The sequence below is a fragment of the Stegostoma tigrinum genome, chromosome 36 (assembly GCF_030684315.1).
Source record: "Stegostoma tigrinum isolate sSteTig4 chromosome 36, sSteTig4.hap1, whole genome shotgun sequence".
Lineage (NCBI taxonomy): Eukaryota > Metazoa > Chordata > Chondrichthyes > Orectolobiformes > Stegostomatidae > Stegostoma > Stegostoma tigrinum.
The window spans coordinates 2016843-2043479 of NC_081389.1; the positions used below are offsets into that span (position 1 = coordinate 2016843).

Consider the following 26637-nt stretch of genomic DNA (forward strand, 5'->3'; position numbering starts at 1 on the left):
TACTGGCCCTAGACCGGTATCAGAGGAGGTTCACGAGAGTGGTCCTAGGAAGGGAAAGCTTAACATATGAGGAACGTTTGAGGACTCTGAGACTATACTCATTGGAGTTTAGAAGGATATGGGGGGGATCAAATTGAAACTTTCAGAATACTGAATGGCCTGGACAGAGTTGATATTGGGAAGATCCTTCCATTGTTAGGAGAGAATAGGACCCAAGGGCACAGCCTTAGAGTAAAGGGAACACCTTTTAGAGATAAGGAGAAACGACTTCAGCCAGGGAGTGCAGTCTATGGAATTCACTGCCACAGAAGGTTGTGGAGGCCAGGTCATTGAGCACATTTAAAACTGAGATTGATAGGTCTTGATTATCAAGAGGATCAAGGGTTATAGGGAGAAAGTGAGAGAAAGGTTCTTCAACCCCAATCAGCCATGTTTGAATAGTGGCACAGCTTTGGTAAGCCAAATGGCCTAATTTCACTACTATGTCTCATAGTGTTATGGTAGTATAGTAAAGTGCTTTGGACTACCCTGAGACCATGCCAGGTATAAACCTGGCTCTTTTTACAATAGTATTATTGACTCTGGGTAACATGCCATAATGCTTCCAGAACACCAGATTAGTCTGTGGATGAGCTCAAGAATCCTCCTGAATGCAGGCCCCTAAAGCGTAGATTGTTGTCACATGGCAACTGTACTAGGCACACACAGTGCATCAGAATCTGGACACTTGGTTGAAGGCTGGGGGTAGAAATTGTACTGATTGAAGTGTTTCAGAGGTACCCTGAAAACTGACTTGAAGATTGGCTTTGACCCCAGTAGCTGTTAAGAGAATGCATAAGACTGTCTGTGATGGTGTCACCTTTAAGGCTGAAAACTCAAGAAAACACATCAACTGCTCATTGAGCATGAGCTGGCCAATGACTGGCTTCCCATGTTGAATGCCAATTTTGGATGTTCTTTTTAATTCTGCTCTTCCTCTACCTCTTAGCCTTTTACTTTTCACTGTCTCTTATAGCCTCTCTCTTTCTCATTCTCTTTCTTTCTGTCCGTGTCTCTTGCTCCTTTGGAATTCTGTTCAAGCATCGTCAGAATGAGGGATCACCAGGGGGAAGTGCTTCCTGGTATTTAGATCAAAGCACAGTGACCCAAGTGAAATGTCAGTCTCTGTGTTTTATTGACAGGTTCTGCCTTATCTGTTAATTGTTTCTTGAATTCTCTGTTGCTGTATTGAAGGGCATTAGTGTCTGTGAAATCTTTAAAGAGGGTTGCATTTACACTGAACACATTCCATAACAAAGGCAGGCAGGGACAGCAGATTGCAAGAAATGTGCTCTTTTTGAGGGCTGTCTGTAGTGAAGAAAAAACAGTAAAAGTAGAACCCCATTCTGATTTGAGCCAGATCAAAGCATGAGTTTTAAAATGTTACCGACAGAACTGTTTCAGAGTTGGAATGTGATGTTTACATCGTTTGATTTTAAAGATTTTTAATCACTTTTTCTCCTGCTGTCTATTCTTTTGATGCAGTGGGCTTCCAAAGTATTTCAGAATGTGACTGTGGTGCCACCAGGAAGTGGAATAGTGCACCAAGTAAACCTAGAATATCTGTCCCGCGTAGTGTTTGATCTAAGAGATGTTTTCTTCCCCGATAGTGTGGTAGGCACCGATTCTCATACAACTATGGTGAATGGTCTTGGAATTCTAGGATGGGGTAAGTCTGCATTTAGTCACTCACTTATTACGTATAACCACTTAAATTGGGCAACTAGAAGCAAACACCTTCACTTGAAACAGCTGTACAAATAATTGACATCTGACTGTTTAGTTATTTGTAGTCTTTTAAATTCATTTGTTTAAAATTGGTCATTTCTTTTAAAGCGTGAATCTCACTGACCCAGTTAATTGGGAGTTATCTGTATTTTCTGAATGTTTTTGACAAACCCTCAGTGAAGAGTCTGATTTAAAGGATTTTGAGGCTGAAAGAACAAGAGCCAAACCAAGTAGATTCATTTGCAATGACCCGCTACCTATGTTAATTCACTTGCACTGAGAACCTCACTGTTTTAACAGTCTTTAGAGTTGAGGATCAGAACAAGAATGAGGAGATAGACTCTTGCTGTTATTTGTTTACTCACTATATTGTAATTGTGTTTAATTATATTCAGGTGGTGAGCATGAACTGGGGTTTCATGTGGGTATTAGAAGTTATATGTACGTAAGAAAGGATGGGCTTAGCTTGCACATTGGGTATCAGTAAGTAAAAGATTAAACTCCAGTTGCATTCTCCACCGGGCTTCATTTTGTACCTTCTTAAAATGAAATTTCCTCTTCAGAACTGAGATTTTTAAATGGTGCTGTGTGAAATGATGTGAATGTGACAGGCTGTTATGGCAGCTTAGGCTGGGTACATGCCCATGTCCACTCCAGTTGCTAGCTGAGTCACAGTTGCTTGAATGCCATGTGCCAGAAAGTGGACAGGGCAGTAAACAGAAATCTTCCACTTAGCAGTTCTGTCGCAAGGTAGAAGGTGTAAAGTCTCTCATGAATTCCCAAGGTGAGAAGGCTCTGAGTCTAATACCATTCCAGGAAGAGCAGGAAGATTCTGTTGAAGTATTCAGTCACAATGCTATTCAAAGCTTGTCAATAATTATTAAGCCCTTTGGGAAAAGTATCCTTCGACCTAAAATGTTAAGAACTATTGTAGAAGGTGATTCAGATACTTGTGGTGAAACTCATAGGTTTGACCAGTTACCCTAGCAAAATTTTCAAGCAGGTGTTGGTTGATGTCTATTTATGTGGCTATTGATGAAGGGATACAGCGCTACATTCGGTGTGCTAGCACAGCCTGAGGAAAAGGGTGTTCAAGAGCAATAATAAAAGCTCCAACGCCAGGATCATGGTTCACAGAGCTGTAGTGGTTCCACCCTTCTGTATGGCTCTGAAACGTGGACTGTCTACAGCAGGTACCTCTAGACATTGGAGCAGTACTGTAAATGCTGCCTGCGCAAGTTAGGACAGCATGGTGGCTCAGTGGTTAACGCTGCTGTCTCACAGAGGCAGGGACCCAGGTTCTATTCCAGTTTCTGGTGACTGTCTGTGTGGCGTTTGAACATTCTCTGGGTGTTCCGGTTTCCTCCCACAGTCCAAAGATGTGCAGAGTAGGTGAATTGGCCAAGCTAAATTGCCCATAATCTCCAGGGATGTTTGGGTTAGGTGTGTTAGACGTGGGAAATTCAGGAATAGGGGAATGGATCTGGGTGGAATGCTCTTTGGAGGGGCGGTGTGAACCTGTTGGGCCGAAGGGCCTGTTTCCACACTGTAGGGATTCTATGATCCTGTGAATCCATGGGAAGAAAGATCTACAAAGATCTGACCAGGTCAATGTCCCCATCAGTGGGACACTAACCACCCTTGGTTGGCTGCATGGGACAGAGCACGTTGTCCACATGCCCAACGTGAGACTCGCCAAGAAGGTGTTCCACTCCCAGCTTCAAAACAGCAGGGTAATCCCTGGGTGGACAGAGGAAGAGCCTCAGTGATATTTTGCAGCATTCCCACAGATGTTTGGAAATCACTGGCCGAAGACTCTCAAAATGGAGAAGGAACATCGAGAACGACGTTGGGCCTTGAGACTTGCCATCGGGGAAAAAGTGGAAGTCAAGTGAACACAGTGAAAGGAGTGTGCTGCCATGCCAGTGCCCCACCCAACCCTTCCCATGACAACCTTCTGCCCCAAGTGTAACAGAGCCTGCGTTAGATGGACGGATCTGTACAGCCACCTGTGGACTCACTCTAAGAGTGGAAGAGAGTCATCCTCGTCTGTGAGGGGCAGCCGTTGATGGTGATGTCGTCATCCTAATGTCGTCCTTGCAGTTTAAAGATAATGACCTATTTTTGATGAATTGGAGGGAAAAAAAGTGAGGCTACTTGAAAAGAATTTCCTGTGAATTGTCTTTCCCTGTTACTGAAAACAAAATAACCTGGCCGTTTGACTTTGTGCTGAGAGAACATGGTTGCGTAAGACTACAACTTTGGTAGATCTTGGAACAGTTTGCATGTTCACTCAACATTCACAAGCCCAGGCAGAACTTTTCTGTCTCCTGTTTATGGGTTATCCAGATTGTCTGTATTAGCTGCCCATCCCTAATTGCTATGTGAAGATGATGTGAAGACTTCGTCAAACCCCTGCAGTCTCAGTTAGGGATCCTCTCGGAATGAGCGATTACAGTATGGTCGAATTTAAAATACAGATGGAGCGTCAAAAGGTTAAATCCAGTATCAATGTCCTGTGCTTAAACAAAGGAGACTATGATGGGATGAGGGAGGAGTTAGCTAAGGTAGACTGGAAGCAAAAACTTTGTGGTGGGTCATTTGAGGAACAATGGAGGACTTTCAAAACGATTTTTCAGTGCTCAGCAGGAGTATATTCCAGTGATTTGGTAGGACTAACCAGAAGGCAAAGTACAGGGCTAATGGTAAGATTCTTAGCAGTGTAGATGAGCAGAGAGATCTCTGTGTCCATGTACACAGATCCTTGAAAGTTGCCACCCAGGTTGACAGGGCTGTTAAGAAGGCATACAGTGTTTTAGCTTTTATTAATAGAGGGATCGAGTTCCAGAACCAAGAGGTTATGGTGAAACTGTACAAAACTCTGGTGCAGCTGCACTTGGAGTATTGTGTACAGTTCTGGTCACCGCATTATAAGAAGGATGTGGAAGTTTTAGAAAGGGTGCAGAGGAGATTTACTAGGATGTTGCCTGGTATGGAGGGAAGGTCTTACAAGGAAAGGCTGAGGGACTTGAGGCTGTTTTCATTGGAGAGAAGAAGGTTGAGAGGTGACTTAATTGAAACATATAAAATAATCAGAGGGTTAGATAGGGTGGATAGGGAGAGCCTTTTTCCTAGGATGGTGATGGCGAGCACGTGGAGGCATAGCTTTAAATTGAGGGGTGAAAGATATAGGACAGATGTCAGAGGTAGTTTCTTTACTCAGAGTAGTAAGGGAATGGAACGCTTTGCCTGCAACGGTAGTAGATTCGCCAACTTTAGGTACATTTAATTCGTCATTGGACAAGCATTTGGGCGTACATGGAATAGTTTAGGTTAGATGGGCTTGAGATCGGTATGACAGGTCGGCACAACATTGAGGGCCGAAGGGCCTGTACTGTGCTGTAATGTTCTATTTTCTATAAGGAAGAACTGTTGGAAAAGAGATAGACATCCATGGCTGACTAAGGAAGTAAAAGAAAGTATCAGATGGGAAAAAAAACACATACAAAAAAGCAAAGCGTAGTGGGAAGCTAGTAGACTGGGAAATCTTTAAAGGCCAACAGGAAGCCACAAAAAAAGTTACAAAGAAAAGTAAGAGAGATTACGAGAGTAAACTAGCTCAGAATATAAAAACAGTCAGTAAAAGTTTCTATAAACATGTAAATCGTGAAAGAGTGGCGCAGGTAAACATTGGTCCATTAGAAGATGAGAAGGCCAATTTAATAACTGGAAATGAGGAAATAGCCGAGGCATTGAAGTTATTTCGTGTCGGTTTCACAGTGGAAGATATAAGTAACATGCCGAAAACTGATGGCCAGAAGGTAAGAGCAGGTGAGGACCTAGAAACTACCATTATCACTAAGGAGGCAGTGCTGGCCAAGCTAATGGGGCTAAAGGTAGACAAGTCTCCTCGCCCTGATGAAATGCATCCCAGTGTTGGGACTGCAATTGTTTTCAAGTTACTTAGATGATTTGGAGTTGAGGACTAAGGGTGGTGTGTCAAAATTTGTAGATGACACTAAGGTGAATAGTAGAGTAAAGTGTGCAGAAGACACTGAAAGTCTGCACGGGGATATGGATAGTCTAAGTGAGTGGGCAAAGGTCTGGCAGATGCAGTACAATGTTGATAAGTGTGAGGTCATCTATTTTGGTAGGAATAACAGCAAAGTGGACTGTGTTTTAAATGGTAAAAAATTTCCAGCGTGCTGCTGTGCAGAGGGACTTGGATGTCCTTGTGCATGAATCGCTAAAGGTAGGATTGCAGGTGCAGCAGATAATTAAAAAGGCAAATGGAATTTTGTCTGTCATTGCTCGAGGGATGGAGTTTAAAAATAGGAAGGCTGTGCTGCACCTGTATGCAGTTTTGGTCTCCTTACTTGAGAAGGATATACTAGCACTGGAGGCCTTGCAGAGTACATTCACTCGGTTGATTCCAGAGTTGAAAGCGTTGGATTATGAGGAGAGACTGAGTAGACTGGGCGTATACTCATTGGATTTCAGAAGAATGAAGGGAGGTTTTATAGAAACATATAAGAATACGAAGGGAATAGATAAAGTGGAGGCAGGTAGGTTGTTTCCGCTAGCAGGTGAAACTAGGACTAGGGGGTATTGCCTCAAAATAAAGGGAAGCTGATGTAGGACTGAGGTCAGGAGGAACTTATTCACCCAAAGGGCTGTGAATCTGTGGAATTCCCTGCCCAGTGAAGCGGTTGAAGCTACCTCACTGAATGTTTTTCAGGCAAGGCTAGATACATTTTTGAACAGTATAAAGGAATTAAGGGCTGTGGTGAGTGGACGGGTAAATGGAGCTGAGTCTCAAAAAGATCAGCCATGATCTTATTAAATGGCGGGGCAGGCTCGAGGGGCAAGATGGCCTACTCCTGCTCCTAGTTCTTATGTCTCTGTAATAGTGTTAACATGAATTCCAAATTGGCTCAGAGACAATAATGCGAAGATAATTGGTTAGCTTTCACATTCTTGTTAAAGTGCCAAGGACATTTTATTGACAGAATATCTGAATTGCAGTCATAATTATATTTCCATTTGATGTGTTAAAGAATTGTCAGCTGTTTTACACTAGTTTATGACCAGATCCAGTGTTCATGACCAATAAATTAATGTTTTTAAAAGTTTGTAACCACTTTCTATTTGTTCAAAGGTAATTCATTGAGTATTGGATATCACGTTTTTGTGTACTGACATTAACAACTTAAGCACCTGAAAAATGCCAAATTTGATATTACTATTTGCTCAGCTCCAAAATTGCATGATCAGTTAAAAACATTTGTATATTGTGTATACAGTAGCATGTAATGTGATAGCTAATTATTGGGTAGAAAATAACCTCACACCTACGCTTTGTGGTGTGCCAATTGGATCTGGGCGAAGGCATTAATATATGCTGAATTTGCACCCACACTGGAGTATTTCTGGAGACAGTTTGCAAAATGCTTGCTTGAATGATTATAAAAGTGTTCCTTGTCTTTATGTCACATAAGTGAATAGAGTGGTATTTGTTTACTGTCCAGGGGTTGGTGGGATAGAGAGTGAGGCAGTCATGCTGGGCCAACCAGTCACGCTGACGTTACCTGAGGTAGTCGGATGTAAACTAGTGGGGACCACAGACCCTTTGGCTACTTCAATCGATGTTGTTTTAAGTATAACAAAGGTAGGACAATGTTCTGGAATTTTTCTTTCGCCCTTCAAGTTGTAATGTTAACTAAGCAAAGACAGGTGATGATTCATTTTTGTTAATTTTCTTTCCAACCATCCCCCAGCATCTCCGACAAGTAGGAGTTTCGGGAAAGTTCGTTGAGTTCTTTGGTCCCGGGGTGTCCCAACTGTCTGTAGCAGACAGAACAACAATAGCAAACATGTGTCCTGAATATGGTGCTACTGTGAGCTTTTTCCCAGTTGACGAGATTACATTAAGGCACTTGAAGCAAACAGGTGAGATGGACTGGAAAATTTATAGAAACTCTCAAATGTCACAGGCTTTTTCTTTGAACTTAACTTTTCTTCTTAAACAACAGGTTGCAGTGAAACAAAGCTTGAAACTGTGGAAACCTATTTAAAAGCTGTGAAGCTGTTCAGAAACCATCAGCATCCCTCAGAAGACCCAGAATATTCCCAGGTGATTACTTTTGGTAGGAAAACCAAGCAAAGAGAATTTAAATTAAATGATTTGGTTTTAAAGGTATCAGTGGGACTGGAACAACATGCTTGATCAATGCATTGAGTATAGAAGTTGGGATGTCGTGTTGTGGTTGAGGATTCTGAGGGATAGGATTTATGAGCATCTGGAAGAGCATGGCTTGATTAAATGCAGTCAACACGGCTTTGAGAGGGGCAGGTCATGCCTCACAAACCTTTATCGAGTTCTTTGAGGATGTGACTAGAAAAGTTGATGAGGGCCGAGCTGTGGATGTGGTGTATATGGACTTCAGCAAGGCATTTGGATAAGGTTCCCCATGGTAGGCTCATTCAGAAGGTCAGGAGGAATGGGATACAGGGGAACTTAGCTGTCTGGATACAGAATTGGCTGGCCAACAGAAGACAGCGAGTGGTAGTAGAAGGAAAATATTCTGCCTGGAAGTCAGTGGTGAGTGGTGTTCTACAGGGCTCTGTCCTTGGGCCTCTACTGTTTGTAATTTTTATTAATGACTTGGCTGAGGGGATTGAAGGATGGGTCAGCAAGTTTTCAGACGACACGAAAGTTGGAGGTGTTGTTGACAGTATAGAGGGCTGTTGTAGGCTGCAGCGGGACATTGACAGGATGCAGAGATGGGCTGAGAGGTGGCAGATGGAGTTCAACTGGATAAATGCGAGGTGATGCATTTTGGAAGATCAAATTTGGAAGCTGAGTACAGGATTAAGGATAGGATTCTTGGCAGTGTGGAGGAAAAGAGGGATCTTGGTGTGCAGATACATAGATCCCTTAAAATGGCCACCCAAGTGGACAGGGTTGTTAAGAAAGCATATGGTGTTTTGGCTTTCATTAGCAGGGGGATTGAGTTTAAGAGTCGTGAGATCTTGTTGCAGCTCTATAAAACTTTGGTTAGACTGCACTTGGAATACTGCGTCCAGTTCTGGTCGCCCTATTATAGGAAAGATATGGATGCTTTGGAGAGGGTTCAGAGGAGGTTTACCAGGATGCTGCCTGGACTGGAGGGCTTATCTTATGAAGAGAGGTTGACTAAGCTCGGACTCTTTTCGTTGGAGAAAAGGAGGAGGAGAGGGAACCTAATTGAGGTAGACAAGATAATGAGAGGCATAGATAGAGTTGATAGCCAAAGACTATTTCCCAGGGCAGAAATGGCTAACACGAGGGGTCATAGTTTTAAGCTGGTTGGAGGAAAGTATAGAGGGGATGTGAGAGGCGGGTTCTTTACACAGAGTTGTGAGAGCATGGAATGCGTTGCCAGCAGCAGTTGTGGAAGCAAGGTCATTGGGGACATTTGAGACTACTGGACATGCATATGGTCACAGAAATTTGAGGGTGCATACATGAGGATCAATGGTCGGCATAACATCGTGGGCTGAAGGGCCTGTTCTGTGCTGTACTGTTCTATGTTCTATGTTCTATGACAGCATTGAGGCCTCTTTTGAATACTGTGTACAATTCTGGTCTCCCTGCTCTAGGAAGGCTGTTGTACAACTTGAAAGGGTTTGCAAAAGATTTACATGATGTTTCAGGGATTGGAAGGCTTGAGCTATTTGCAGAGACTGAACAGGCCTGGGGCTTTTTCCTCTAGAGCATCAGAGGCTGACCTGCATAGAGGTTTATAAAATCATGAGGAGGGCGGATATGGTGAACAGCCATGGTCTTTTCCCCAGGGTAGAGCAATCTAAACTAGAGGGTATAGGAGTAAGTAGAGAGGGGAAAGATTTAAAAAGAACCTGAGGGGTAACTTTTTACGCACAGAGGGTGGTACACGTATGAAATGAGCTGCCAGAGTAGGTGGTGCAGGTGGGTACGATTACAACATTTGAAATGCATTTGGATGGGAACATGAATAGGAAGGATTCAGAGGGAAATGAGCCAAATGCTGGCAAATGGGACTAGATCAGTTTAGGATGTATGGTCAGTGCATACAAGTTGGATTGAAAGGTCTGTTTCTGTGCTGTATAACTCTTACTGGAAGATGCACGATCAGATCTGTTAGAGCGTAGCAGGAAGAGTTGAGAGTTCTGATTTAAAAGGTCTACGGAATCTCAGCTACGCATCAAAACTGCTTCATTAGTGTTTTTTTTTTGCTCATTCATAGGATGTGGACTTTGCTGACTGAACCAGCATTTATTCCCCATCCCTCATTGCGCTGGAATAGGTGGTGGGGAGCTACTGCCCGGAGCTGTCGCAGTTCTGCAGAAGTATAGGCACAATCATAGTGCCATAGGGAGGGTGTTCCAGGATTTTGAACCAGTGACATTGAAGTGTTTTTGAGCATACTGATGACTAAAAGGCACTATATGAATGCAGTTCCTTTGCTTTGTTACAGCACTTACCTCAAGTTATAATCTTATGATCCAATTAAAGCACCTGTAACATCATGTGTAAGCATTCTAAAATGCTTCTACAATAGCTAGCAATGTACAAAAAAGTTACAAAAAAGTTACAAAATCAGAAATAAATTTGTTGGTGATATGAGCATCTTTAGGGGGAAAGTTTAGGAATAAATGTTTCAGCAACAATCAGAAATTTTATCGAACTCGGTAGATTTGGTTTGATTTTGTTTGTTGTCAGGTGTGCCAAATACAGTGAAAAGCTTTGTGAGCAATACAGGCAGATCATAGTAAGTAAGAACATACAGATCATAGGGTGAAAAAAAAACTTGGACAGAGTGATGCGTATGGGTCACATTGTACAGGGCGTACACGAGGCAAGAACAAAGTGTAGAGCTGGATGAACACAGCAGGCCAAGCAGGCCAGGCATGCAGTTCCTACTACCCCTTAAGAAGCTCAACATTAATTAAAGTTAGAGAGTCCATTGGTGAGTCCAATAATGGCAGGGAAGAAGCTGTTCTTGAATCTGCTGGTGCATGTTCAAGCTTCTGCATCTTCTGCCTGATGGAAGAGATTGTAGGAGAGCATTACTGGGGTGGGATAGCTCTTTGATGTTGATGGTGGAAATAGAGTCCACATATGGGAGGTTGGCTTCTGTGATGGCCTGGGCTGTGTGCACAATATTCTGTAGTTTCTTACGGGTCCTGGGCAGAGCAGTTGCTGTACCAGGCCGTTAAGCACCCAGACTGTATGCTTTCAATGGTGCATCTGTAAAAGTTGGTAAGGGTCCTTATGGACGTGCCAAATTTCTGAACTGTCTGAGAAAGGAGAGGCATTGTTGTGCCTTTTTGCCTGTCACACCTATGTGGGCATTCTAGGACAGGTCGGTTATCGTCACTGAGGAACTTGACACTGTCCATTTCCACCTCCGTTCCTTTAATGTTGGTGGGGGTGTGTTCTCCTCCTTTCTTTCTGAAGTCAATGATCAGTTCTTTAGCTTTGCTGATATTGAGAAAGAGGTTTTTTAACATTGCACCTTGTTACCAAGCCCCTCTTCCTCCTTGTGTTCTGACTTGTTTGATATCCATTGTAGTGTGGTCAGCAAACTTGTAGGTGGCGCTCATTTATAATTTCGATACAGAGTCATGGGTATACAGGGTGGGGAACACATCCTTTGGCATAAAACACCAACAACAGGCAATTGTCAAAGAGTTTACTGCCTACAGATGTCTGTTTGAGATTTTGGAAGTATGAAGCAATTGGACAAAATATGTTGACATTTGTTTTAAGATTGGCCAGTGTACGCTGACATCTTCTGTATCCGTTTCTCAGGTTATAGAACTGAATCTGTCAGGTATTGTGCCATACGTGAGCGGTCCAAAACGGCCACAGGACAGAGTCATGGTAAATGATATGAAGAAAGATTTTCAGAACAGCCTGAATGAAAAGGTGTGTGTGCTTCGAGTTTTTGAAGATCAGCCAAAACTGCTGTTTTATAATCTGGGCATGAATCTTGTGAAAGGTCACAAAATAATTTATTTCATTATTTTGTCAAAGTAAAGGGGACCAGAAAATGTTTATAACACAGTAAATCTTTTCCAAACCAAAATGAAATTTGTAACATGCAGCAAAAAAGGGAGGTTTACACTCCGCACCATAGCGAAGCTGTATGTTAAAACTAACCTCTTGTTGTAAACTTGTTCAGCACAAATGACTATTTATTCATTGAGTCACCTGACCTGGGACCCAGAATATCACTGCTCTGTTTTAGGTCCTTTCACAGTGGGGAGAGGAATACAGATTAGTTCTGCCAGTGACGTGTATAAGTTGCACTTTTGGATCTGGGTGTTCCAAACGTGGGACCTGCTAATGTAATCTAATTTAACAAGAACATTGAAAATTTGACTTAGTCCTTTGAATACTGATTTTTTTTTCTTGGAATTTTAACTTTTGTTAACTGCCATAAATTTTTGGAAATCCTATAGGGCACTAATTTGACCTCAGCCGGAAAATTGTATCTGGTGCCTGACTTCAGGAAAATCCGGAAGGCATCTGGGGTGAGAAATTTCAGTTCTGAAGATAGATTAGGGAATTTGGGACTGTATTCCATTTAAGAGAGAAGGCTGAGAGGAGACCTGACTGAAGTTTACAAAATTCTGAGCAATCTGAACAGAATAAATATGGAGAAATGTTCCTATTCTTGATTCAGTATAAAAGGGCACAAATTCAATATAATTGGTAAAAGAAGCAAAGTGATTTGAGGAAAAACTTATTAATTCAGCAAGAGATTAGGACATGAAAATTTTTGCCACAAATGTGGAGGAGGCAGGTTCAGGCTTAGTGTTCAAGAGGAAATTCAATCCTTATTTGAAAAGGAACAATGTGATGAATTACTAGGAGAAGGTGAGGGAATGGCACTGTGTGAAGCTCATTCTGGGAGCTGACACGATGGGTGTAAAAGCCTCCTGCCCTGTAACAATTCTGAGATCTTTTTCAAGACTAGAGATTATACAGTGGATAGCTGGATTCACAGCTCCATTTAAACAAATAGAAAGGAATTGAGTACAGAGTTCTAAATAGGACATTGATATTGTAATAGTTATGGACCCTGGGTACAAGTTGCTCGACTAAGTGCTGGGAAAATACTGCAGATGCTGGATGTAGAAAATAAATCAGAAGGTGCTGAAAAAGAACCCTGCAGATGAGGCAGAACTATGAAGAATCGAGCAGAGTTAATGTTTGAGGTCAATGAACATCCATCAGAACCAGCCCTCAGTGTCCAACAAAATTGGAACAGTGGCTATGCTGGGAATTTGTTTTGCTCATTGTTGAGAATAGCCATTAGGAAATACCTTATTGAAAGGTTATTCTTTGAGTTGAATTAAACTTCATTGAAGCAGCATAGGAGGCTGCAGACAGGACTCAGAGTGGTTTGAAGAATTGCATTGCTAGATAGTTTACTAGGAGATCCTCAGATTCCAGTCATTTGCGTCTAGGCTGAATTAAAAATGTGCTATGTGTCAGGCAATGCTATTCCACAACATACTCCGAGTTAACTGACTTACTCTTACAGACTTCGGCTTCAGGTATCCATCTCTGCAGAATTAGCCGGTCTCTACTTGAGTGACAGGTGGGATACTAAATTGCAGCATCTCTGGTGTGATGATGTATCTATTATTTGGTCATTTTTGTAGGACAGGTTATGTGTTTAGCCATGAAACTTTTCTCTCTTTTTCCACGAATTCTCATTGCCACTCAATCCCCACCTCTCACCTCAAAAACACAAAAACAGACTAGCATGTGCGTGCACACACAACTTAGGGATGTGATTAAATAATTGCCATTTGTATTTAGGACTCACAAATGATAGGAAATAAACATTGAATGATAAACTTGCAGATTAATGGGGACAAAGTGAGGAACGTAACTCGTAGCTTTCCTCTGCATGGTCTCCTTCTGTCTTCTAAATGACTCTGTCTCTATGATAATACCCACCAGAAAACCCTTGACACCCAGTAAGGGGCTCCAAGCCATAATTGGAACAAGGGCCAGAGATTTGGTACCCTTTAGGTGTATAATTGTATGCTGTAATAGATCTTGAACTACTTAAAACATATTATCCATTTCTATTACAAAAGCATATAATTCTCTACTATTTCAGTTTATGTATAAATGCTTGCTAATGTATGTTTTATGCAGGTTGGCTTTAAAGGGTTTCAGATATCTCCAGAAAAACAGAAGGAGGTGGTTGAAATTGAGTTTGAAGGGAAGGATTATAAACTGGCCCATGGTTCTGTTGTCATTGCAGCGGTGATAAGCTGTACAAATAATTGTAATCCGTCTGTCATGCTGGGTGCAGGTAAGATATATATTTCTGGTTAAACTAGTTATTGTACATCTACTGTACATTTATTTCATATACTAAATTGAACTGTCTTACATTCAAGAAGAGTCCTATCAGAATAGAAAATAGTTAATTAATACCTTTATTGAAGAAATGAGGGAGTTAGAAAGCAGCAGACTATAGGCTGACGAGCTTAATTTCAGACATAGAATCATAGAGATATATAGCATGGAAAAAGACCCTTCGGTCCAACCCAACCACACTGACCAGATATCCTATATACATCTAGTCCCATTTGCCACATTTGGCCGATGTCCCTCTAAACCCTTCCTATTCATGTTCCCATCCAGATGTTGTAATTGCACCAGCCTTCACCACTTCCTCTGGTAGTCCATTCCATACACGCACCACCCACTGCATGAAAAAGTTGCCCTTTATTTCATCCAATCTCTCCTTCTAGATAACACACTTCAATCCAGGCAACGTTCTGGTAAACCTCTTCTGCACCCTCTCCAAAGCCGCCTCATCCTTCCTGTAATGTGGCAGCTGTAGTGATTGTAACAAGGTCAGCCAGCCTGGCCTCCTAGAATAAGAGCTCAGATTAACAGTCCCAATCAAGGAGCCCTGGCTGACATAAAAAGATTGTGTATCTGGGATTCTGATAATCTGCTGCCTGACTCTGTACGAGACAGCACTGTAATTAAAGACTGTTCATGTGTAAATACAGGGTGACTTGGGGATGGGATGTAGGCCTCTATAGAGTTGTTTGAGTGACAAGCACTACATACAATACTCCAAATATGGCCCAATTAATGTTTTATACAGCTGGAAAGTGACTTGCCAATTTTTATACTCAATGCCCTGACTGATGAAGGCAAGCGTGCTGTGTGCTGCCTTGATCACCATATCCTCTTGTGTTGTCACTTTCAGGGAGTTATGGACTTATACCCCAAGATCTCTCACTGTATCAATGCTCCTAAGAGTACTGCCAATTAGTGCACCTTTTCCTTTTGCATTTGACCTCCCAAGATGCATCACCGTCACTTGTCTGGATTAAACATCATCTGCCATTCCTCAGTCCAGCTTTCCAACTGCTTTGTATCCTTTGAATGGTGAGAAAGGTTGTCATAATGCCGTTTGTTGTCATCTGCAAACTTAACTTGACCACCTCCATTTTCATCTACATTGTTTACTTAAATTACCAAAAACACAGGGGTCCCATCACTGATGCTAGCAGAACACAACTGGTCAAAGACCTTGAGGCAAAAGAACACCCCTCCACAGCTACCCTATGTCATCTTTAACCAAGCTAATTTTGTATCCACCTTGCCAACTCACCATGGATCCCATGTGGCTTAATCTTCTGTATCAGCCTACTAGAGGGACTTTGTCAAATGTTTTAGTGAAGTCTGTGCAGACAGCATCCACTCCCTACCCTCATCAATCATCTTTGTCGATTCCTCAAAAAACTCAAATCAGATGTGTGAGACAAGACTTGAGGGTGATAAAGTAATGCTGACTATTTCTAATAAATCCATTCTTTTCCATATGTGAGTAAATCTTGTCCCTTGGCATCTTCTCCAATACTTTCACTACCAATGATGTAAGGCTCACCGGCCTATAATTTCCTAGATTACCCCATTACCTTTTTGAACAAAGGAACAACATTCAACATGCTGCAGCCTTCTGGATCCTTGCCTTTCATTAAAATGGATACAAAGATCTGTGTCAAGGTACCAGCAATCTCATTCCTTGCCTCCCTCTGTAACTTAGGATAAATTCCTTCAGGCCTGGGGACTTACCTACCTTAAAGTCTTTTAGAGCACTCAACACCACATCCTTGATATTAACGTGCCCTAGAATATCAACATATCCCTCCTTTAATCTTACCATCATCTATTTCCTTTTCTGTGGTGGATACTGATGCAAAGTAGTCATTAAAGATCTAACAACTTTAGCTCTGGCTCCATGCACAAATTCCCTCCTTCATCCTTGAGTGGACCCATCCTTTCCCAAGCTACCCTCTTGCACCTGAAATATGTGTAAAATGTGTTGGGATTCTTCTTAATCCAACTTGCCAAGCACATTTCATGGCACCTTTTAGCCCTCCTGATTCCTTGTTTAATTTCTTTCCTGGTTTAATTATATTCCTCGAGGGCCTTGTCTGATTTTAGTTTCTTAAACCTTGCAAATGCTTTTTCTTTTTGACTAAACTTTCACTATCTCTTGTAAAAACCAAAAGAATGTGGATGCTGTGAATCAGGAACAAAAACAAAGTTGCTGGAAAAGCTCAGCAGGTCTGGAGCATCTGTGAAGGAAAAAACAGCAAACGTTTCAGGTTTGGTGACCCTTCGTCAGAACTGGTGGTGGCTGGGAAAACATCAGTATATAAACTGACAACAAAATGTGAGGCTGGATGACAAAAGCTGACGTTTCAGGCCTAGACCCTTCATCAGATGAAGGGTCTAGGCCCGAAACGTCAGATTTTGTGCTCCTGAGATGCTGCTTGGCCTGCTGTGTTCATCCAGCCTCACATTTTGTTGTCTTGGATTCTCCAGCATCTGCAGTTCCCATTATCTTTGAGTATATAAACTGATGTTTTCCCAGTCACCATCAGTTGTGAGGAAGGATCACCGGACCCGAAACGTTAACTCTGTTTTTTCCTTCACAGATGCTTCAGACCTGCTGAGCTTTTCCAGCAACTTTGTCTTTGGATAATAAGAGATAATGAAATAGAGTTCCCAATTTTTGCCATCCTTCTATCCTGACAGGAACATGCCAGTTCTGAGCTCTCATCAACTGGCCTTTAAAAGAATCCCACGCCAGATGTGCATTTACTTTCAGACAGCCGTCTCTCAATCTAATTTCTCCAGTTCCCACCTAATGCTGTTGTAATTAGCTCTCTTCCCACAACCTTGACATTTAGAACTTTGACCCAAGAACCAGCCTTATCCTTATTCATAACTGTCTTAAGGCTTGCCAAATTATGATCACTGTTCTCAAATTGCTCCTCGACTGAAACTTTGATCATCTGGTCAGGCTTATTCCCCAATACAGTTTCTGTCTACTATGGCCCCTTTCCTCGTTTGAGTACCTATATGTTTCAAGAAACCCTTCATGATGAACCTTAAAAAATTCTACCCCATCTAAGCCCCTGGCACTAAGGGAGTCCCAGTCAATATTGGGATGTTAATATCACCCATTAGAATAACCTTGTTTTTATATCTTTTACATCCTCCATAGCTGTTATTTGTTTCCCATTGGCTGCTCGAAAGCCTATAGTGTAACTCAATTATAGCGATTACAACTTTCTTATTCCTGAGTTCTACCCATAGAGCATTGTTGGATGAACCCGCAAAGATCAGTAATGCAACTCCCCCACCTCTTCTTTTCTCTCTATCAACCTGGAACATTGAGTAGGCAGCCCTGTCCTTCTATCAACCAAGTTTCCATAATGGTAACAACATTGTAGTTCCATATACTAATCCAGACTCCACGTTCGTCTTTCTTACCTGTTAGACTCCTTGCATTAAAATAAATACGCTTCAGACCACCAGTCCCGTTGTGTTCATTAATCTGGCCCTGTTTTCTTCCTATTAGACTTAAATTAATTTTCACCTTCACTCCACATGCTGACCTCCTGCTGTGGTTCCCACTCCTCCGTCACACTAGTTTGAACTCTCCTGTTTGTGTGCAACCTGTTGTCCCTGTACAGATCCCCCCTCTCCTGGAAAAGTTCCCAGTTATCTAGCTATCTGAAGCCCACCCTTCTACTCCAGCTGTTTAACCATGCATGTGTTATCTTCCTATTTCTGGTCTCACTAGAATGCGGCTAAGGGAGTAAGCCCAAATAATCTCAATCCTAGGGCACCAACATCCTTAAAGGGAAGTTTGTTAGTGTCTTTCAGGAAGGTTTAAAGTAGTGTAGCGAGGGACTGGGAGCCTGAAAAATAGTTCAGTATGTGCAGTGATTGAAGAAAAGGTAGAGGTTTCTAATAAAAGGTGAGAATAGAGATAACTGAGTGTCTTTGGGGTTGGCAAGCTGTAAGTGGTGGAGTGCCTTACAGGGTTCAGAGCTTGAGCCTTAACTGTTTACAATCTATATGAAAACAATCGGGTGAAAGGACCAGGTAAGTGGCCATTAAATCTGATGATGCCAAGATAGGGAGTAAGAAAGTAAGTTGTTAAGAGGAGGGTAGAGAGTGTGAAGATATACTGACAAATTAAATGAGTAAGCAATGTTCAGATTTTTTCCTGTGGCTGGGAGGCATCTAGAACCACAAGCACAGTCTGGGAGTAGGAGGTAGGCTGTTCAGGACTGAGGAGTATGGTGTTGAGTCAGTGGTCTTTTTTGCCCAAGAGATTCAGTTATTGAGTATGATCAAGACAGACATTGATATATTCCCATACATTAAAAATATCAAAGGACGTGGGATTGGTGTGGCTTTGAGGTTGAAGATCAGCCAAGATTGAATTGAATGGCAGTGCAGAGTTGAGGGGCTGAAGGACATACTCCTACCATTTGGTTGATCCTAACATAGTAGTACAGAGGGCTCTACATGTTCTTGTACATAAATCACAAAAAGTTATGGTTTTTGTTCGGTCATTATCTTGTTAGTGCCGAGTTAGAGTATTCAATCTTGATAAGCACTTTTGCCTCCCAGTCAGAGTTTGCCGGTTCAAGTCTCACTCTGGGGCTTGAGTGCAAAATCCAGGCTGGCAGCCCTGTGCAGTACTGAGGGGCCACAGCAATGTTGGAGGTGCTTTGTTTTGGTGAGACTTAAACAGAATTCCCATTTGCCCTAAAGCAAAATGCTGTAGATAGTGGAAATTTCAAATGAATGCAGGACACATTGGTGGCCTGGAAGCCTCTGGACAGAGTGACAGAGTTAATCTTTCATGAGAAGTTTCAGCAATTGCACCTTTGGATGTAAAAGCTTTTCCGGATCTATTGAAAGGTTCATTGGGGAGAGTGGGGTTTGTGGGGTTTGGGGGCGGGGGGAAGATCTTCGCAGTACCTTGGTAAATATGCCTCAATTAACATTACAATCTCAGGTTATCTGGTCAATTCATAGAGTCAAACACCACTGAAACAGATGCTTCGGTCCAGCCTGTACATGCTGAACATCCCAAACTAAACAAGTTTCACCTGCCTGCTCCTGTCCTGGATCCTCCAAACCTTTACTATTCATCTACTTATCCAAATGTCTTTTAAACATTGTAAATGGGCCCACATCCATCCGGAAGTTAATTCCACATGCGAACCACCCTCTGTAAAACATTTGCCCCCATGTCTTTTTTTAATGTCCCTCCACTCACCTTAAAAATGTGCTCCCTAGTCTTGAGATCCCCCATCCTACAGAATAGACACCTATCTCTATCTCTGATTATTTTATGAACTTCTATAAGGTAACCTCTATAACGTCACCTCTCAACCTCCTACCTCCACTGAAAAAAGGTCCTAGTCTATCCAACCTTTCTTTATAGCGCAAACCTTCCATGCCCAGCAATGATAAATCTCTTCAGAACCCCCTCCAGCCGAATAATATCCTTCCATTATCTGGGCGATCAGAATTGAACACAGTATTCCAAAAGAGTTGCTGTTTGAGAGATTGTGACAGTTTGTGCACAGCGTATAAACAATATGAATTAGAAGGAGAAGTCTATAATTTGGCCCTTCAAACCTAAAATCATGGCTGATCTGTTTGAATTTCAAATTCTACATTTACATGCACCTGATAACAACCTTTATTTCCTTTACCTGACAAGAATGTATTCACCTCCGTCACTATTACTCGATAACCCTGCTTCAACCACCTTCTGAGTCATGCTTTCTGCTTTATAGCAGTGATTGCTAAAAGAAGTGTTTATTAAGGTGCCTCAGAGATTTAGAATCTGAGGATGAAAAGTGTTCTATAGATGCAAGTCTTTTTTTAAACATGTAATTGACAGTTGTCACTCTAGTTACATTAGATAAGTGTAGAGATTAGTTCTCGTCTTCCTAAAATGCAAACTGATTCGAAGTTCAATTGTTTCCACCAGGTTTACTAGCTAAGAAGGCCGTTGAGGTAGGCCTGTCTGTTAAACCCTACATTAAAACCAGCCTGTCGCCCGGAAGTGGGATGGTGACATATTACTTGAATGCCAGTGGTGTACTGCCTTTCCTGCACAGTCTTGGGTAGGTGCTTTCAAATGCTCGAGGCTAGTGAAGTAAAGATGATTCTGAATTAATTTCTACTGTTAAAGTGAGAAGAAGTCGACTCTTCATGTTCGTGGTAGTTAGAACATAGAACAATACAGCGCAGGACAGGCCCTCTCGCCCTCGATGTTGCGCTGACCTGTGAACTAATTTAAGCCCATCCCCTTGCACTATCCCATCATCATCCATATGCTTATCCAAGGACTGATTAAATGCCCCTAATGTGGCTGAGTTAACTACATTGGCAGGCAAGGCATTCCACGCCCTTACCACTCTGAGTAAAGAACCTGCCTCTGACATCTGTCTTAAATATTTCACCCCTCAATTTGCAGCTATGCCCCCTCGTACAAACCGGGGTCGTCATCCTCGGAAAAAGACTTTCAATGTCCACCCTATCTAATCCTCTGATCGTCTTGTACGTCTCTATTAAATCCCCTCTTAACCCTCTTCTCTCCAATGAGAACAGACCTAAGTCTCTCAGCCTTTCCTCATAAGACCTTTGCTCCATACCAGACAACAGTTCACTCCCTCAATGTGCATTTGGGTCCATTGCAGCTTTTATAATTTCAAGCATGTATTTCATTGTGCTCAGATCAGAAATCACGCGACACCAGGCTATAGTCCAGCTGGTCTATTTGAAATCGCAAGCTTTCAGAGCACAGCTCCGTTATCAGGTGAAAAGGGAAAAGAACACCCAGACACAGAATTTCTGGACAGAGATCAAAAGATCATACAAATGGAGTGGAGTGTCAAATAATATCTGTGCAAGTGATTAAAAGTGCCAGACAATGTGAGTGTCAATATGAATTAGAAAGAGAATTATATAATTTGGCTGAATACAGCTGAATAACAAGTGAAGGGATGACCTACAGTGCGACCTTCAAGATGCACAACAATGCAGAATTGACGAGCAGAAACTGAGAGCCAAGTTCTATACCCGTGGAGACGGTAATCTTGGATTCATGTCATGCTATGTGTGGTCCCACCACGCTTCTGTGTCTGTAAAATCTTCTTTACTGTCCTGTTTTGACACCATCACATTGATAAATTGTTATGATCTCTCTGTACAGGTTGTACAGTTTTTGGATTACTTATTAGACCTTTGGCATGTGACTCTTATACTGATCGTGTTATTCCGGCCATTTGGTTTGTCTCCAACATCACCTTATTTTTTAAAAATTTTGTAATTATCTTTCTGCCTCATTTAATTGGATTATAGGTTATCCTTCACTTGTTATTCAGCTGTTGACACTTTACTTACACTGCCTGACACTTTTGATCACCTCAGAGACTATACTCACCATTTTTATGATCTTTTAATCTCTCTGCCATTAAATTCTGGGTCTATATGCTTCTCTCTAGCTTCACCTGACGAAGGACTGCACTCCGAAAACTGTTGGACTATAACCTGGTGTCATGTGACTTCTGACTTTGTCCACCCTAGTCTGACGCTGGCATCTCCACATCATTGTGCTAAGAGAGAGACATCATAGAATTCACTAATGCCACATGTACTGAAAACAAGCCGTGCATGGAGACAGAATGATTGAGCTGCTGTCAAAGTACCGTGTTTCAGGGTTGAAAGCTGAGTGTTCTGCACTTTTCACCAGTGAACACATTTTAGGAAAACACATTCTTCTCGTCACTTTGTACAAATTAGCATGACATACCTGTGGAAATGTACTGCACGTATCACTTGTTTGAAAACTTGTGCTGGGCAATGATACCGTACTGGCTTATGTGTATGCGCCATCCCATTGACTAAACAATGATGTTCTAATTGGGAGGGATGATCACTAATACCTCTGCATTGCTAATTATAATGTGTGTTTTCAAAGAGTAAGCAACATTTATATTCTGTTTTGAAATAGGTTTGAAGTTATTGGTTATGGCTGTGCGACCTGTGTTGGGAATACTGCTCCCTTGCCAGAGTCAGTTGTTGCTGGTATCCAAAAGGTAAGATCTGATGTTAGCTTTGTTTAGGTGTTATTACCCAAAGGTGAGCAGCCTTTACAACTGTGTATGCTCATCCATTGAGATCACGTTTCCAAATATCACTTAACATTCATTTAATGATTTAATTGCACATGGAGAAAATGTGCAGTATTATAGGCAACATTTGGAAATATCCATGGACCGATGTTGGGAGACTAGTCCCTCGGAATTATGAGCACTTTTACAAATTTAATTACTGTAGTTCCATTGAGTCTGTATGAAGGTGCAATTTACATCATCACCATCACAGTTACTGCATTTGGATTGCATACCTTCTTATGATCTGAAGCTCTGTGGGAACTAAAGTTTAAACTGTGTTCCATCCTATCATTTCCTGCTCTCTCTGTGTGTTTATATTCAAGATTTTGTTTGTTCAGTTACTGACAGCGTTTTTCTTTCCTCATTCTTTCCTTCATGCTCCCTCTCTGCGTGGTACAGGGTGACCTTGTGGCATGTGGAGTTCTTTCTGGAAATAAGAATTTTGAGGGTCGCTTCTGTGACTGTGTTCGAGCCAACTACCTCGCCTCTCCTCCATTAGTTGTAGCATATGCCATAGCTGGCACAGTTAACATTGACTTTGAAAAGGAGCCTTTAGGTGAGTGTTTGATCTACTGATGGATTTTTGCACATTAAGTTCTTTGCCTCTGGTTCATTTAAACAAGATGGAATGAATATTTTGCTATTACTTTTAAGGTGTAAATTTTGACGGGAAGGAAATCTACCTGCGTGATATTTGGCCCAGCAGGGAAGAAATCCATCAGGTGGAGGAACAAAAAGTGATCCCATCCATGTTTCAAGAACTAAGAATAAAAATAGAGGTTGGTCAAATCATCGCTGAGCTATTCAGGTCAGGTGAAAATCCAAGAGATCCTGGTTACATTAGGAACAAAGAGTAGAAACGTGCCATTCAACCACTTGAGCTTGCTCCATAATTTAACAAAATCCTTGCTAATCTGATTGTGACCTGAATCTAAATGCCCACCTCTTATTTTTGATCCTTGCATGAATGGAAACAGCTTTGGCCCTACCTACTGTGCCCAGACTCCTCATGATTTTTAATACCTCAATTAAGTCTTCTGTCAAACATTAAAGGTTTGGATGGTGAAGAATTTATTAAATGTGTTCAAGAAAACTTCTTTTATCAATATGTAAATTGGATCCCTAATAAGACAGGGCAAGTGACTGAAGTGATGGTAGGTGAATAGTGGATAGAGTGATCATAATGCAATTTGTTTTCACATAATTATGGAAAAAGGTAAACCTTCCATGAAAATTTAAAGCTTTTGATTGAAGAAAGGCAAATATTAATAGTATGAGACAAGAATGTTCAAAAATTGATTGGAGTGGGCATTTCACAGGTAAAGGGGTGTCTGATAAATGGGAGCTTTCAAAAGTGTGATAACTAGAGCTCAGAGTCATTGTGGAGGGAGCAGATTACTGCAGATAGAGTCACACAGCACGGAAACAGACCCTTGGGTCCAACTAATCCATACTGAACATAATCCCAAACTGAACTAATCCCACCTGACCAGTTCCTGGCCCATATTCCTCCATACCTTTCCTATTCATGTATCTATTCAAGTATCTTTTAAATGTTATAATTGTACTCCAATACAACACTTGCTCATTTGCTGAAAGTATATACCAGTGAAAAGGAAGGACTATAGGAAAAGGTATAATCAACCAGGGATGTAAACCAGGGATATATCCCTTAGGAAATAAGGGAGGCTATCAAATTGAAAGCTAAGACATATAAAGTGGCAAAGACCAGAGGAAAACTAGAAGATTGGGAAATTTTAAAGGTCAACAGCCACAACAAAGGCTGTAACAAAAAGTAAGATAGATTGCGACTAATCTAGCTGAGACTGTAAAGACAGATAGCAAAAGTTTCTCTGAATATATAAAACGACAAAGATTGGCTAAGGTAAACATTGGTCCTTTAGAGGATGAGAAGGGGGATTTAATAATGGGAAATGAGGAAATAACTGAGGCATTGAACAGGTATTTTGTATGGGTCTTCACAGTGGAGGACACGAATAATTTACCAGTAATTGATGACAAAGACACTAAGGTAGGGGTGAGGACATAGATACGGTCATTGTCATGAAAGAGGTAGTGTTGGACAAGCTGATGGAGCTAAAGGTAGACAAGTCTCCTGGCCCTGATAGAATGCATCCCCCAGGGTGCTAAAAGAGCTGGCAGCAGTTGTAGCAAATGCACTCGTAACTTGCCAAAATTCTCTGGACTCTGGGGCAGTTCCAACAGCCAATGTGATGCCACTGTTCAAAAAAAGAAAGGTAGACAAAAGATGGAGAATTATAAGCTGGCTAGCTTAACTTCTGAAGTGGGTAGAATGCTTAAATCTATCAACAAGGAAGAAATAGCAAGACATTTAGATAGAAATTGCCCCATCGTGCAGTATGGGTTCAGGAAAGGTAGGTCATGCTTGACTAATTTCCTGGAATTCTGTGAAGACATAACAAGTGTGGTGGACAATGTATTTGCATTTCCAAAAGGCATTTGGCAAGGTGTTGCACAAAAGGCTGCTGCTTAAGATAAAGGTGCACGTGTTACAGCCAATGTATTAGCATGGGCAGAGGATTGGTTAACTAACAGGAAACAAAGACTGGGGCTAAATGAGTGCTTTTCTGATTGGCAAACAGTGCCTGGTAGTGTGCCTCTAGGATCAGTGTTGGGACCGCAATTGTTTACAATTTACATGGATGATTTGGAGTTAGGGACCATGTATCGTGTGTCAAAGTTTGCGGATGACACTAAGATGAGTGTAGAGCCAATTTGTAGAGGGACGTAGGTAGTTTGAGTGGGTGAAGGTCTGGTAAATGGAGTCCAATGTTGATAAATGTGAAGTCATCCATTTTGGTAGGAATAATACTAAAAGGGACTATTACCTGAGTGGTTAAAAAAAAATTTGCTGCATGCAGCTGTGCATGGAGACCTGGGTGTCCTTGAGCATGAATCACAAGGCTGGTTTATAGGTACAAACGGTAATTAAGGCAAATAGAATTTTGTTCTTCATTGCAACAGGGATTGAGTTTAAAAGCAGGGATTTTATGCTGTAGCTGTATTGGGTACTGATGAGCCACACCTAGAGTACTATGTGCAGTTTTGGGTCTCCTTACTTGAGGAAGGATGTACTGGCACTGGAGGGGGTGCAGAGGAGATTCACTAGGTTGATTCTCAATTTGAGGGGTTTGGCTTATGAGGAAAGACTGGGATTATATTGATTGGAATTTAGAAGAATGACAGGGATCTTATAGAAACACACAAAAATATGAAGGGAATAGGTATGATAGAAGCAGGGAAGTTGTTTCCGCAGGCAGGTGAAACTAGAACTAGGGCGCATAGCCTCAAACTTAGGGGGAAACAAATTTAGAACTGAATTGAGGAAATTCTTCACCCAAAGGATTGTGAATCTATGGAATCCTTTGCCCAGTGAAGTAGTTGAGGGTTCCCAATTGAATGTTTTTAAAACTGATCTAGATGATTTTTTTTGAATAGTAGAAGAATTTGGGGTTATGGTGAGTAGGTGGGTGAGTGAAACTGTGGCTAATGAAAGATCAGCCACGATCTTACTGAATGTTGGAGCCTAGGAAGGTAAGCTCTTTGATTATGATATCTTACCTCACGTGACTGTGGCCTTTCAGTTGTTTCAGCGGCGGGAGTCCAGGAGGAAGCGTGAGGGCAGCCTGGGAAGGTAAGCTTCCACCCAGTAAATTTGGGAGGTAACTAATACCCGAGATACTACATGGTAGTGTCTCCCACCCTTGCACCTCCTCCAATCTAATAATAACGACTAAGTGTGCTGAGCAGATAAGCCATTTGCAATTTTTTTTCCCTCATCTGTTTGTTATCTTTCGGGCTGGTCACCTAGACGCCAAATCCTCTGGGAGCGGGTCGGAAGGCAAAGCCAGAGTCTGTTTGAGTATATAACGGAGTAAACTTATTGGTGCAGCGAACACTGCAAAACTAGAAAAAAACTAATTCATTTTAAATAATTAAGTAGAGATGGCTGGCCAAATGATGTATTGTAGGTGTATGATGTGGGTGCTAGCTGATCCTATTGAGAATAGTAGTGACCACATCTGCAGCACTTGTTGGCTGCTTGGGGAACTCCGGCTCAAAATTGATGAGCTGGAATCCGAACTCCAAACACTGGTACAGACGGGCGGGGGAGAAGTATCTGGATACTGTGTTCTAGGAGGCAGTCACACCTAGTAGATTGATTTAATGTTAATTCGATTGGCGGGCAGGGACAGCAGTGTGTGACTACGAGTGAGGCAGGTAGAGAGACCCTGCAGACAGGAATAC

The 26637-nt window shown here is 41.8% G+C and overlaps 1 protein-coding gene across 1 annotated transcript in view; it reads left to right on the forward strand.

Moving 5' to 3' along the window:
- The window catches only part of ireb2 (iron-responsive element binding protein 2), a 77495-nt gene that overhangs the window by 25438 nt on the left and 25420 nt on the right, over positions 1-26637 (forward strand). Inside the window, exons 7-16 of the mRNA XM_059640118.1 lie at positions 1525-1708; positions 7296-7435; positions 7545-7716; positions 7800-7900; positions 11603-11719; positions 13970-14129; positions 20157-20292; positions 22185-22269; positions 22747-22903; positions 23002-23126. Coding sequence (XP_059496101.1) covers positions 1525-1708; positions 7296-7435; positions 7545-7716; positions 7800-7900; positions 11603-11719; positions 13970-14129; positions 20157-20292; positions 22185-22269; positions 22747-22903; positions 23002-23126 — 1377 coding nt within the window. The remainder of the gene's footprint in view (positions 1-1524; positions 1709-7295; positions 7436-7544; positions 7717-7799; positions 7901-11602; positions 11720-13969; positions 14130-20156; positions 20293-22184; positions 22270-22746; positions 22904-23001; positions 23127-26637) is intronic.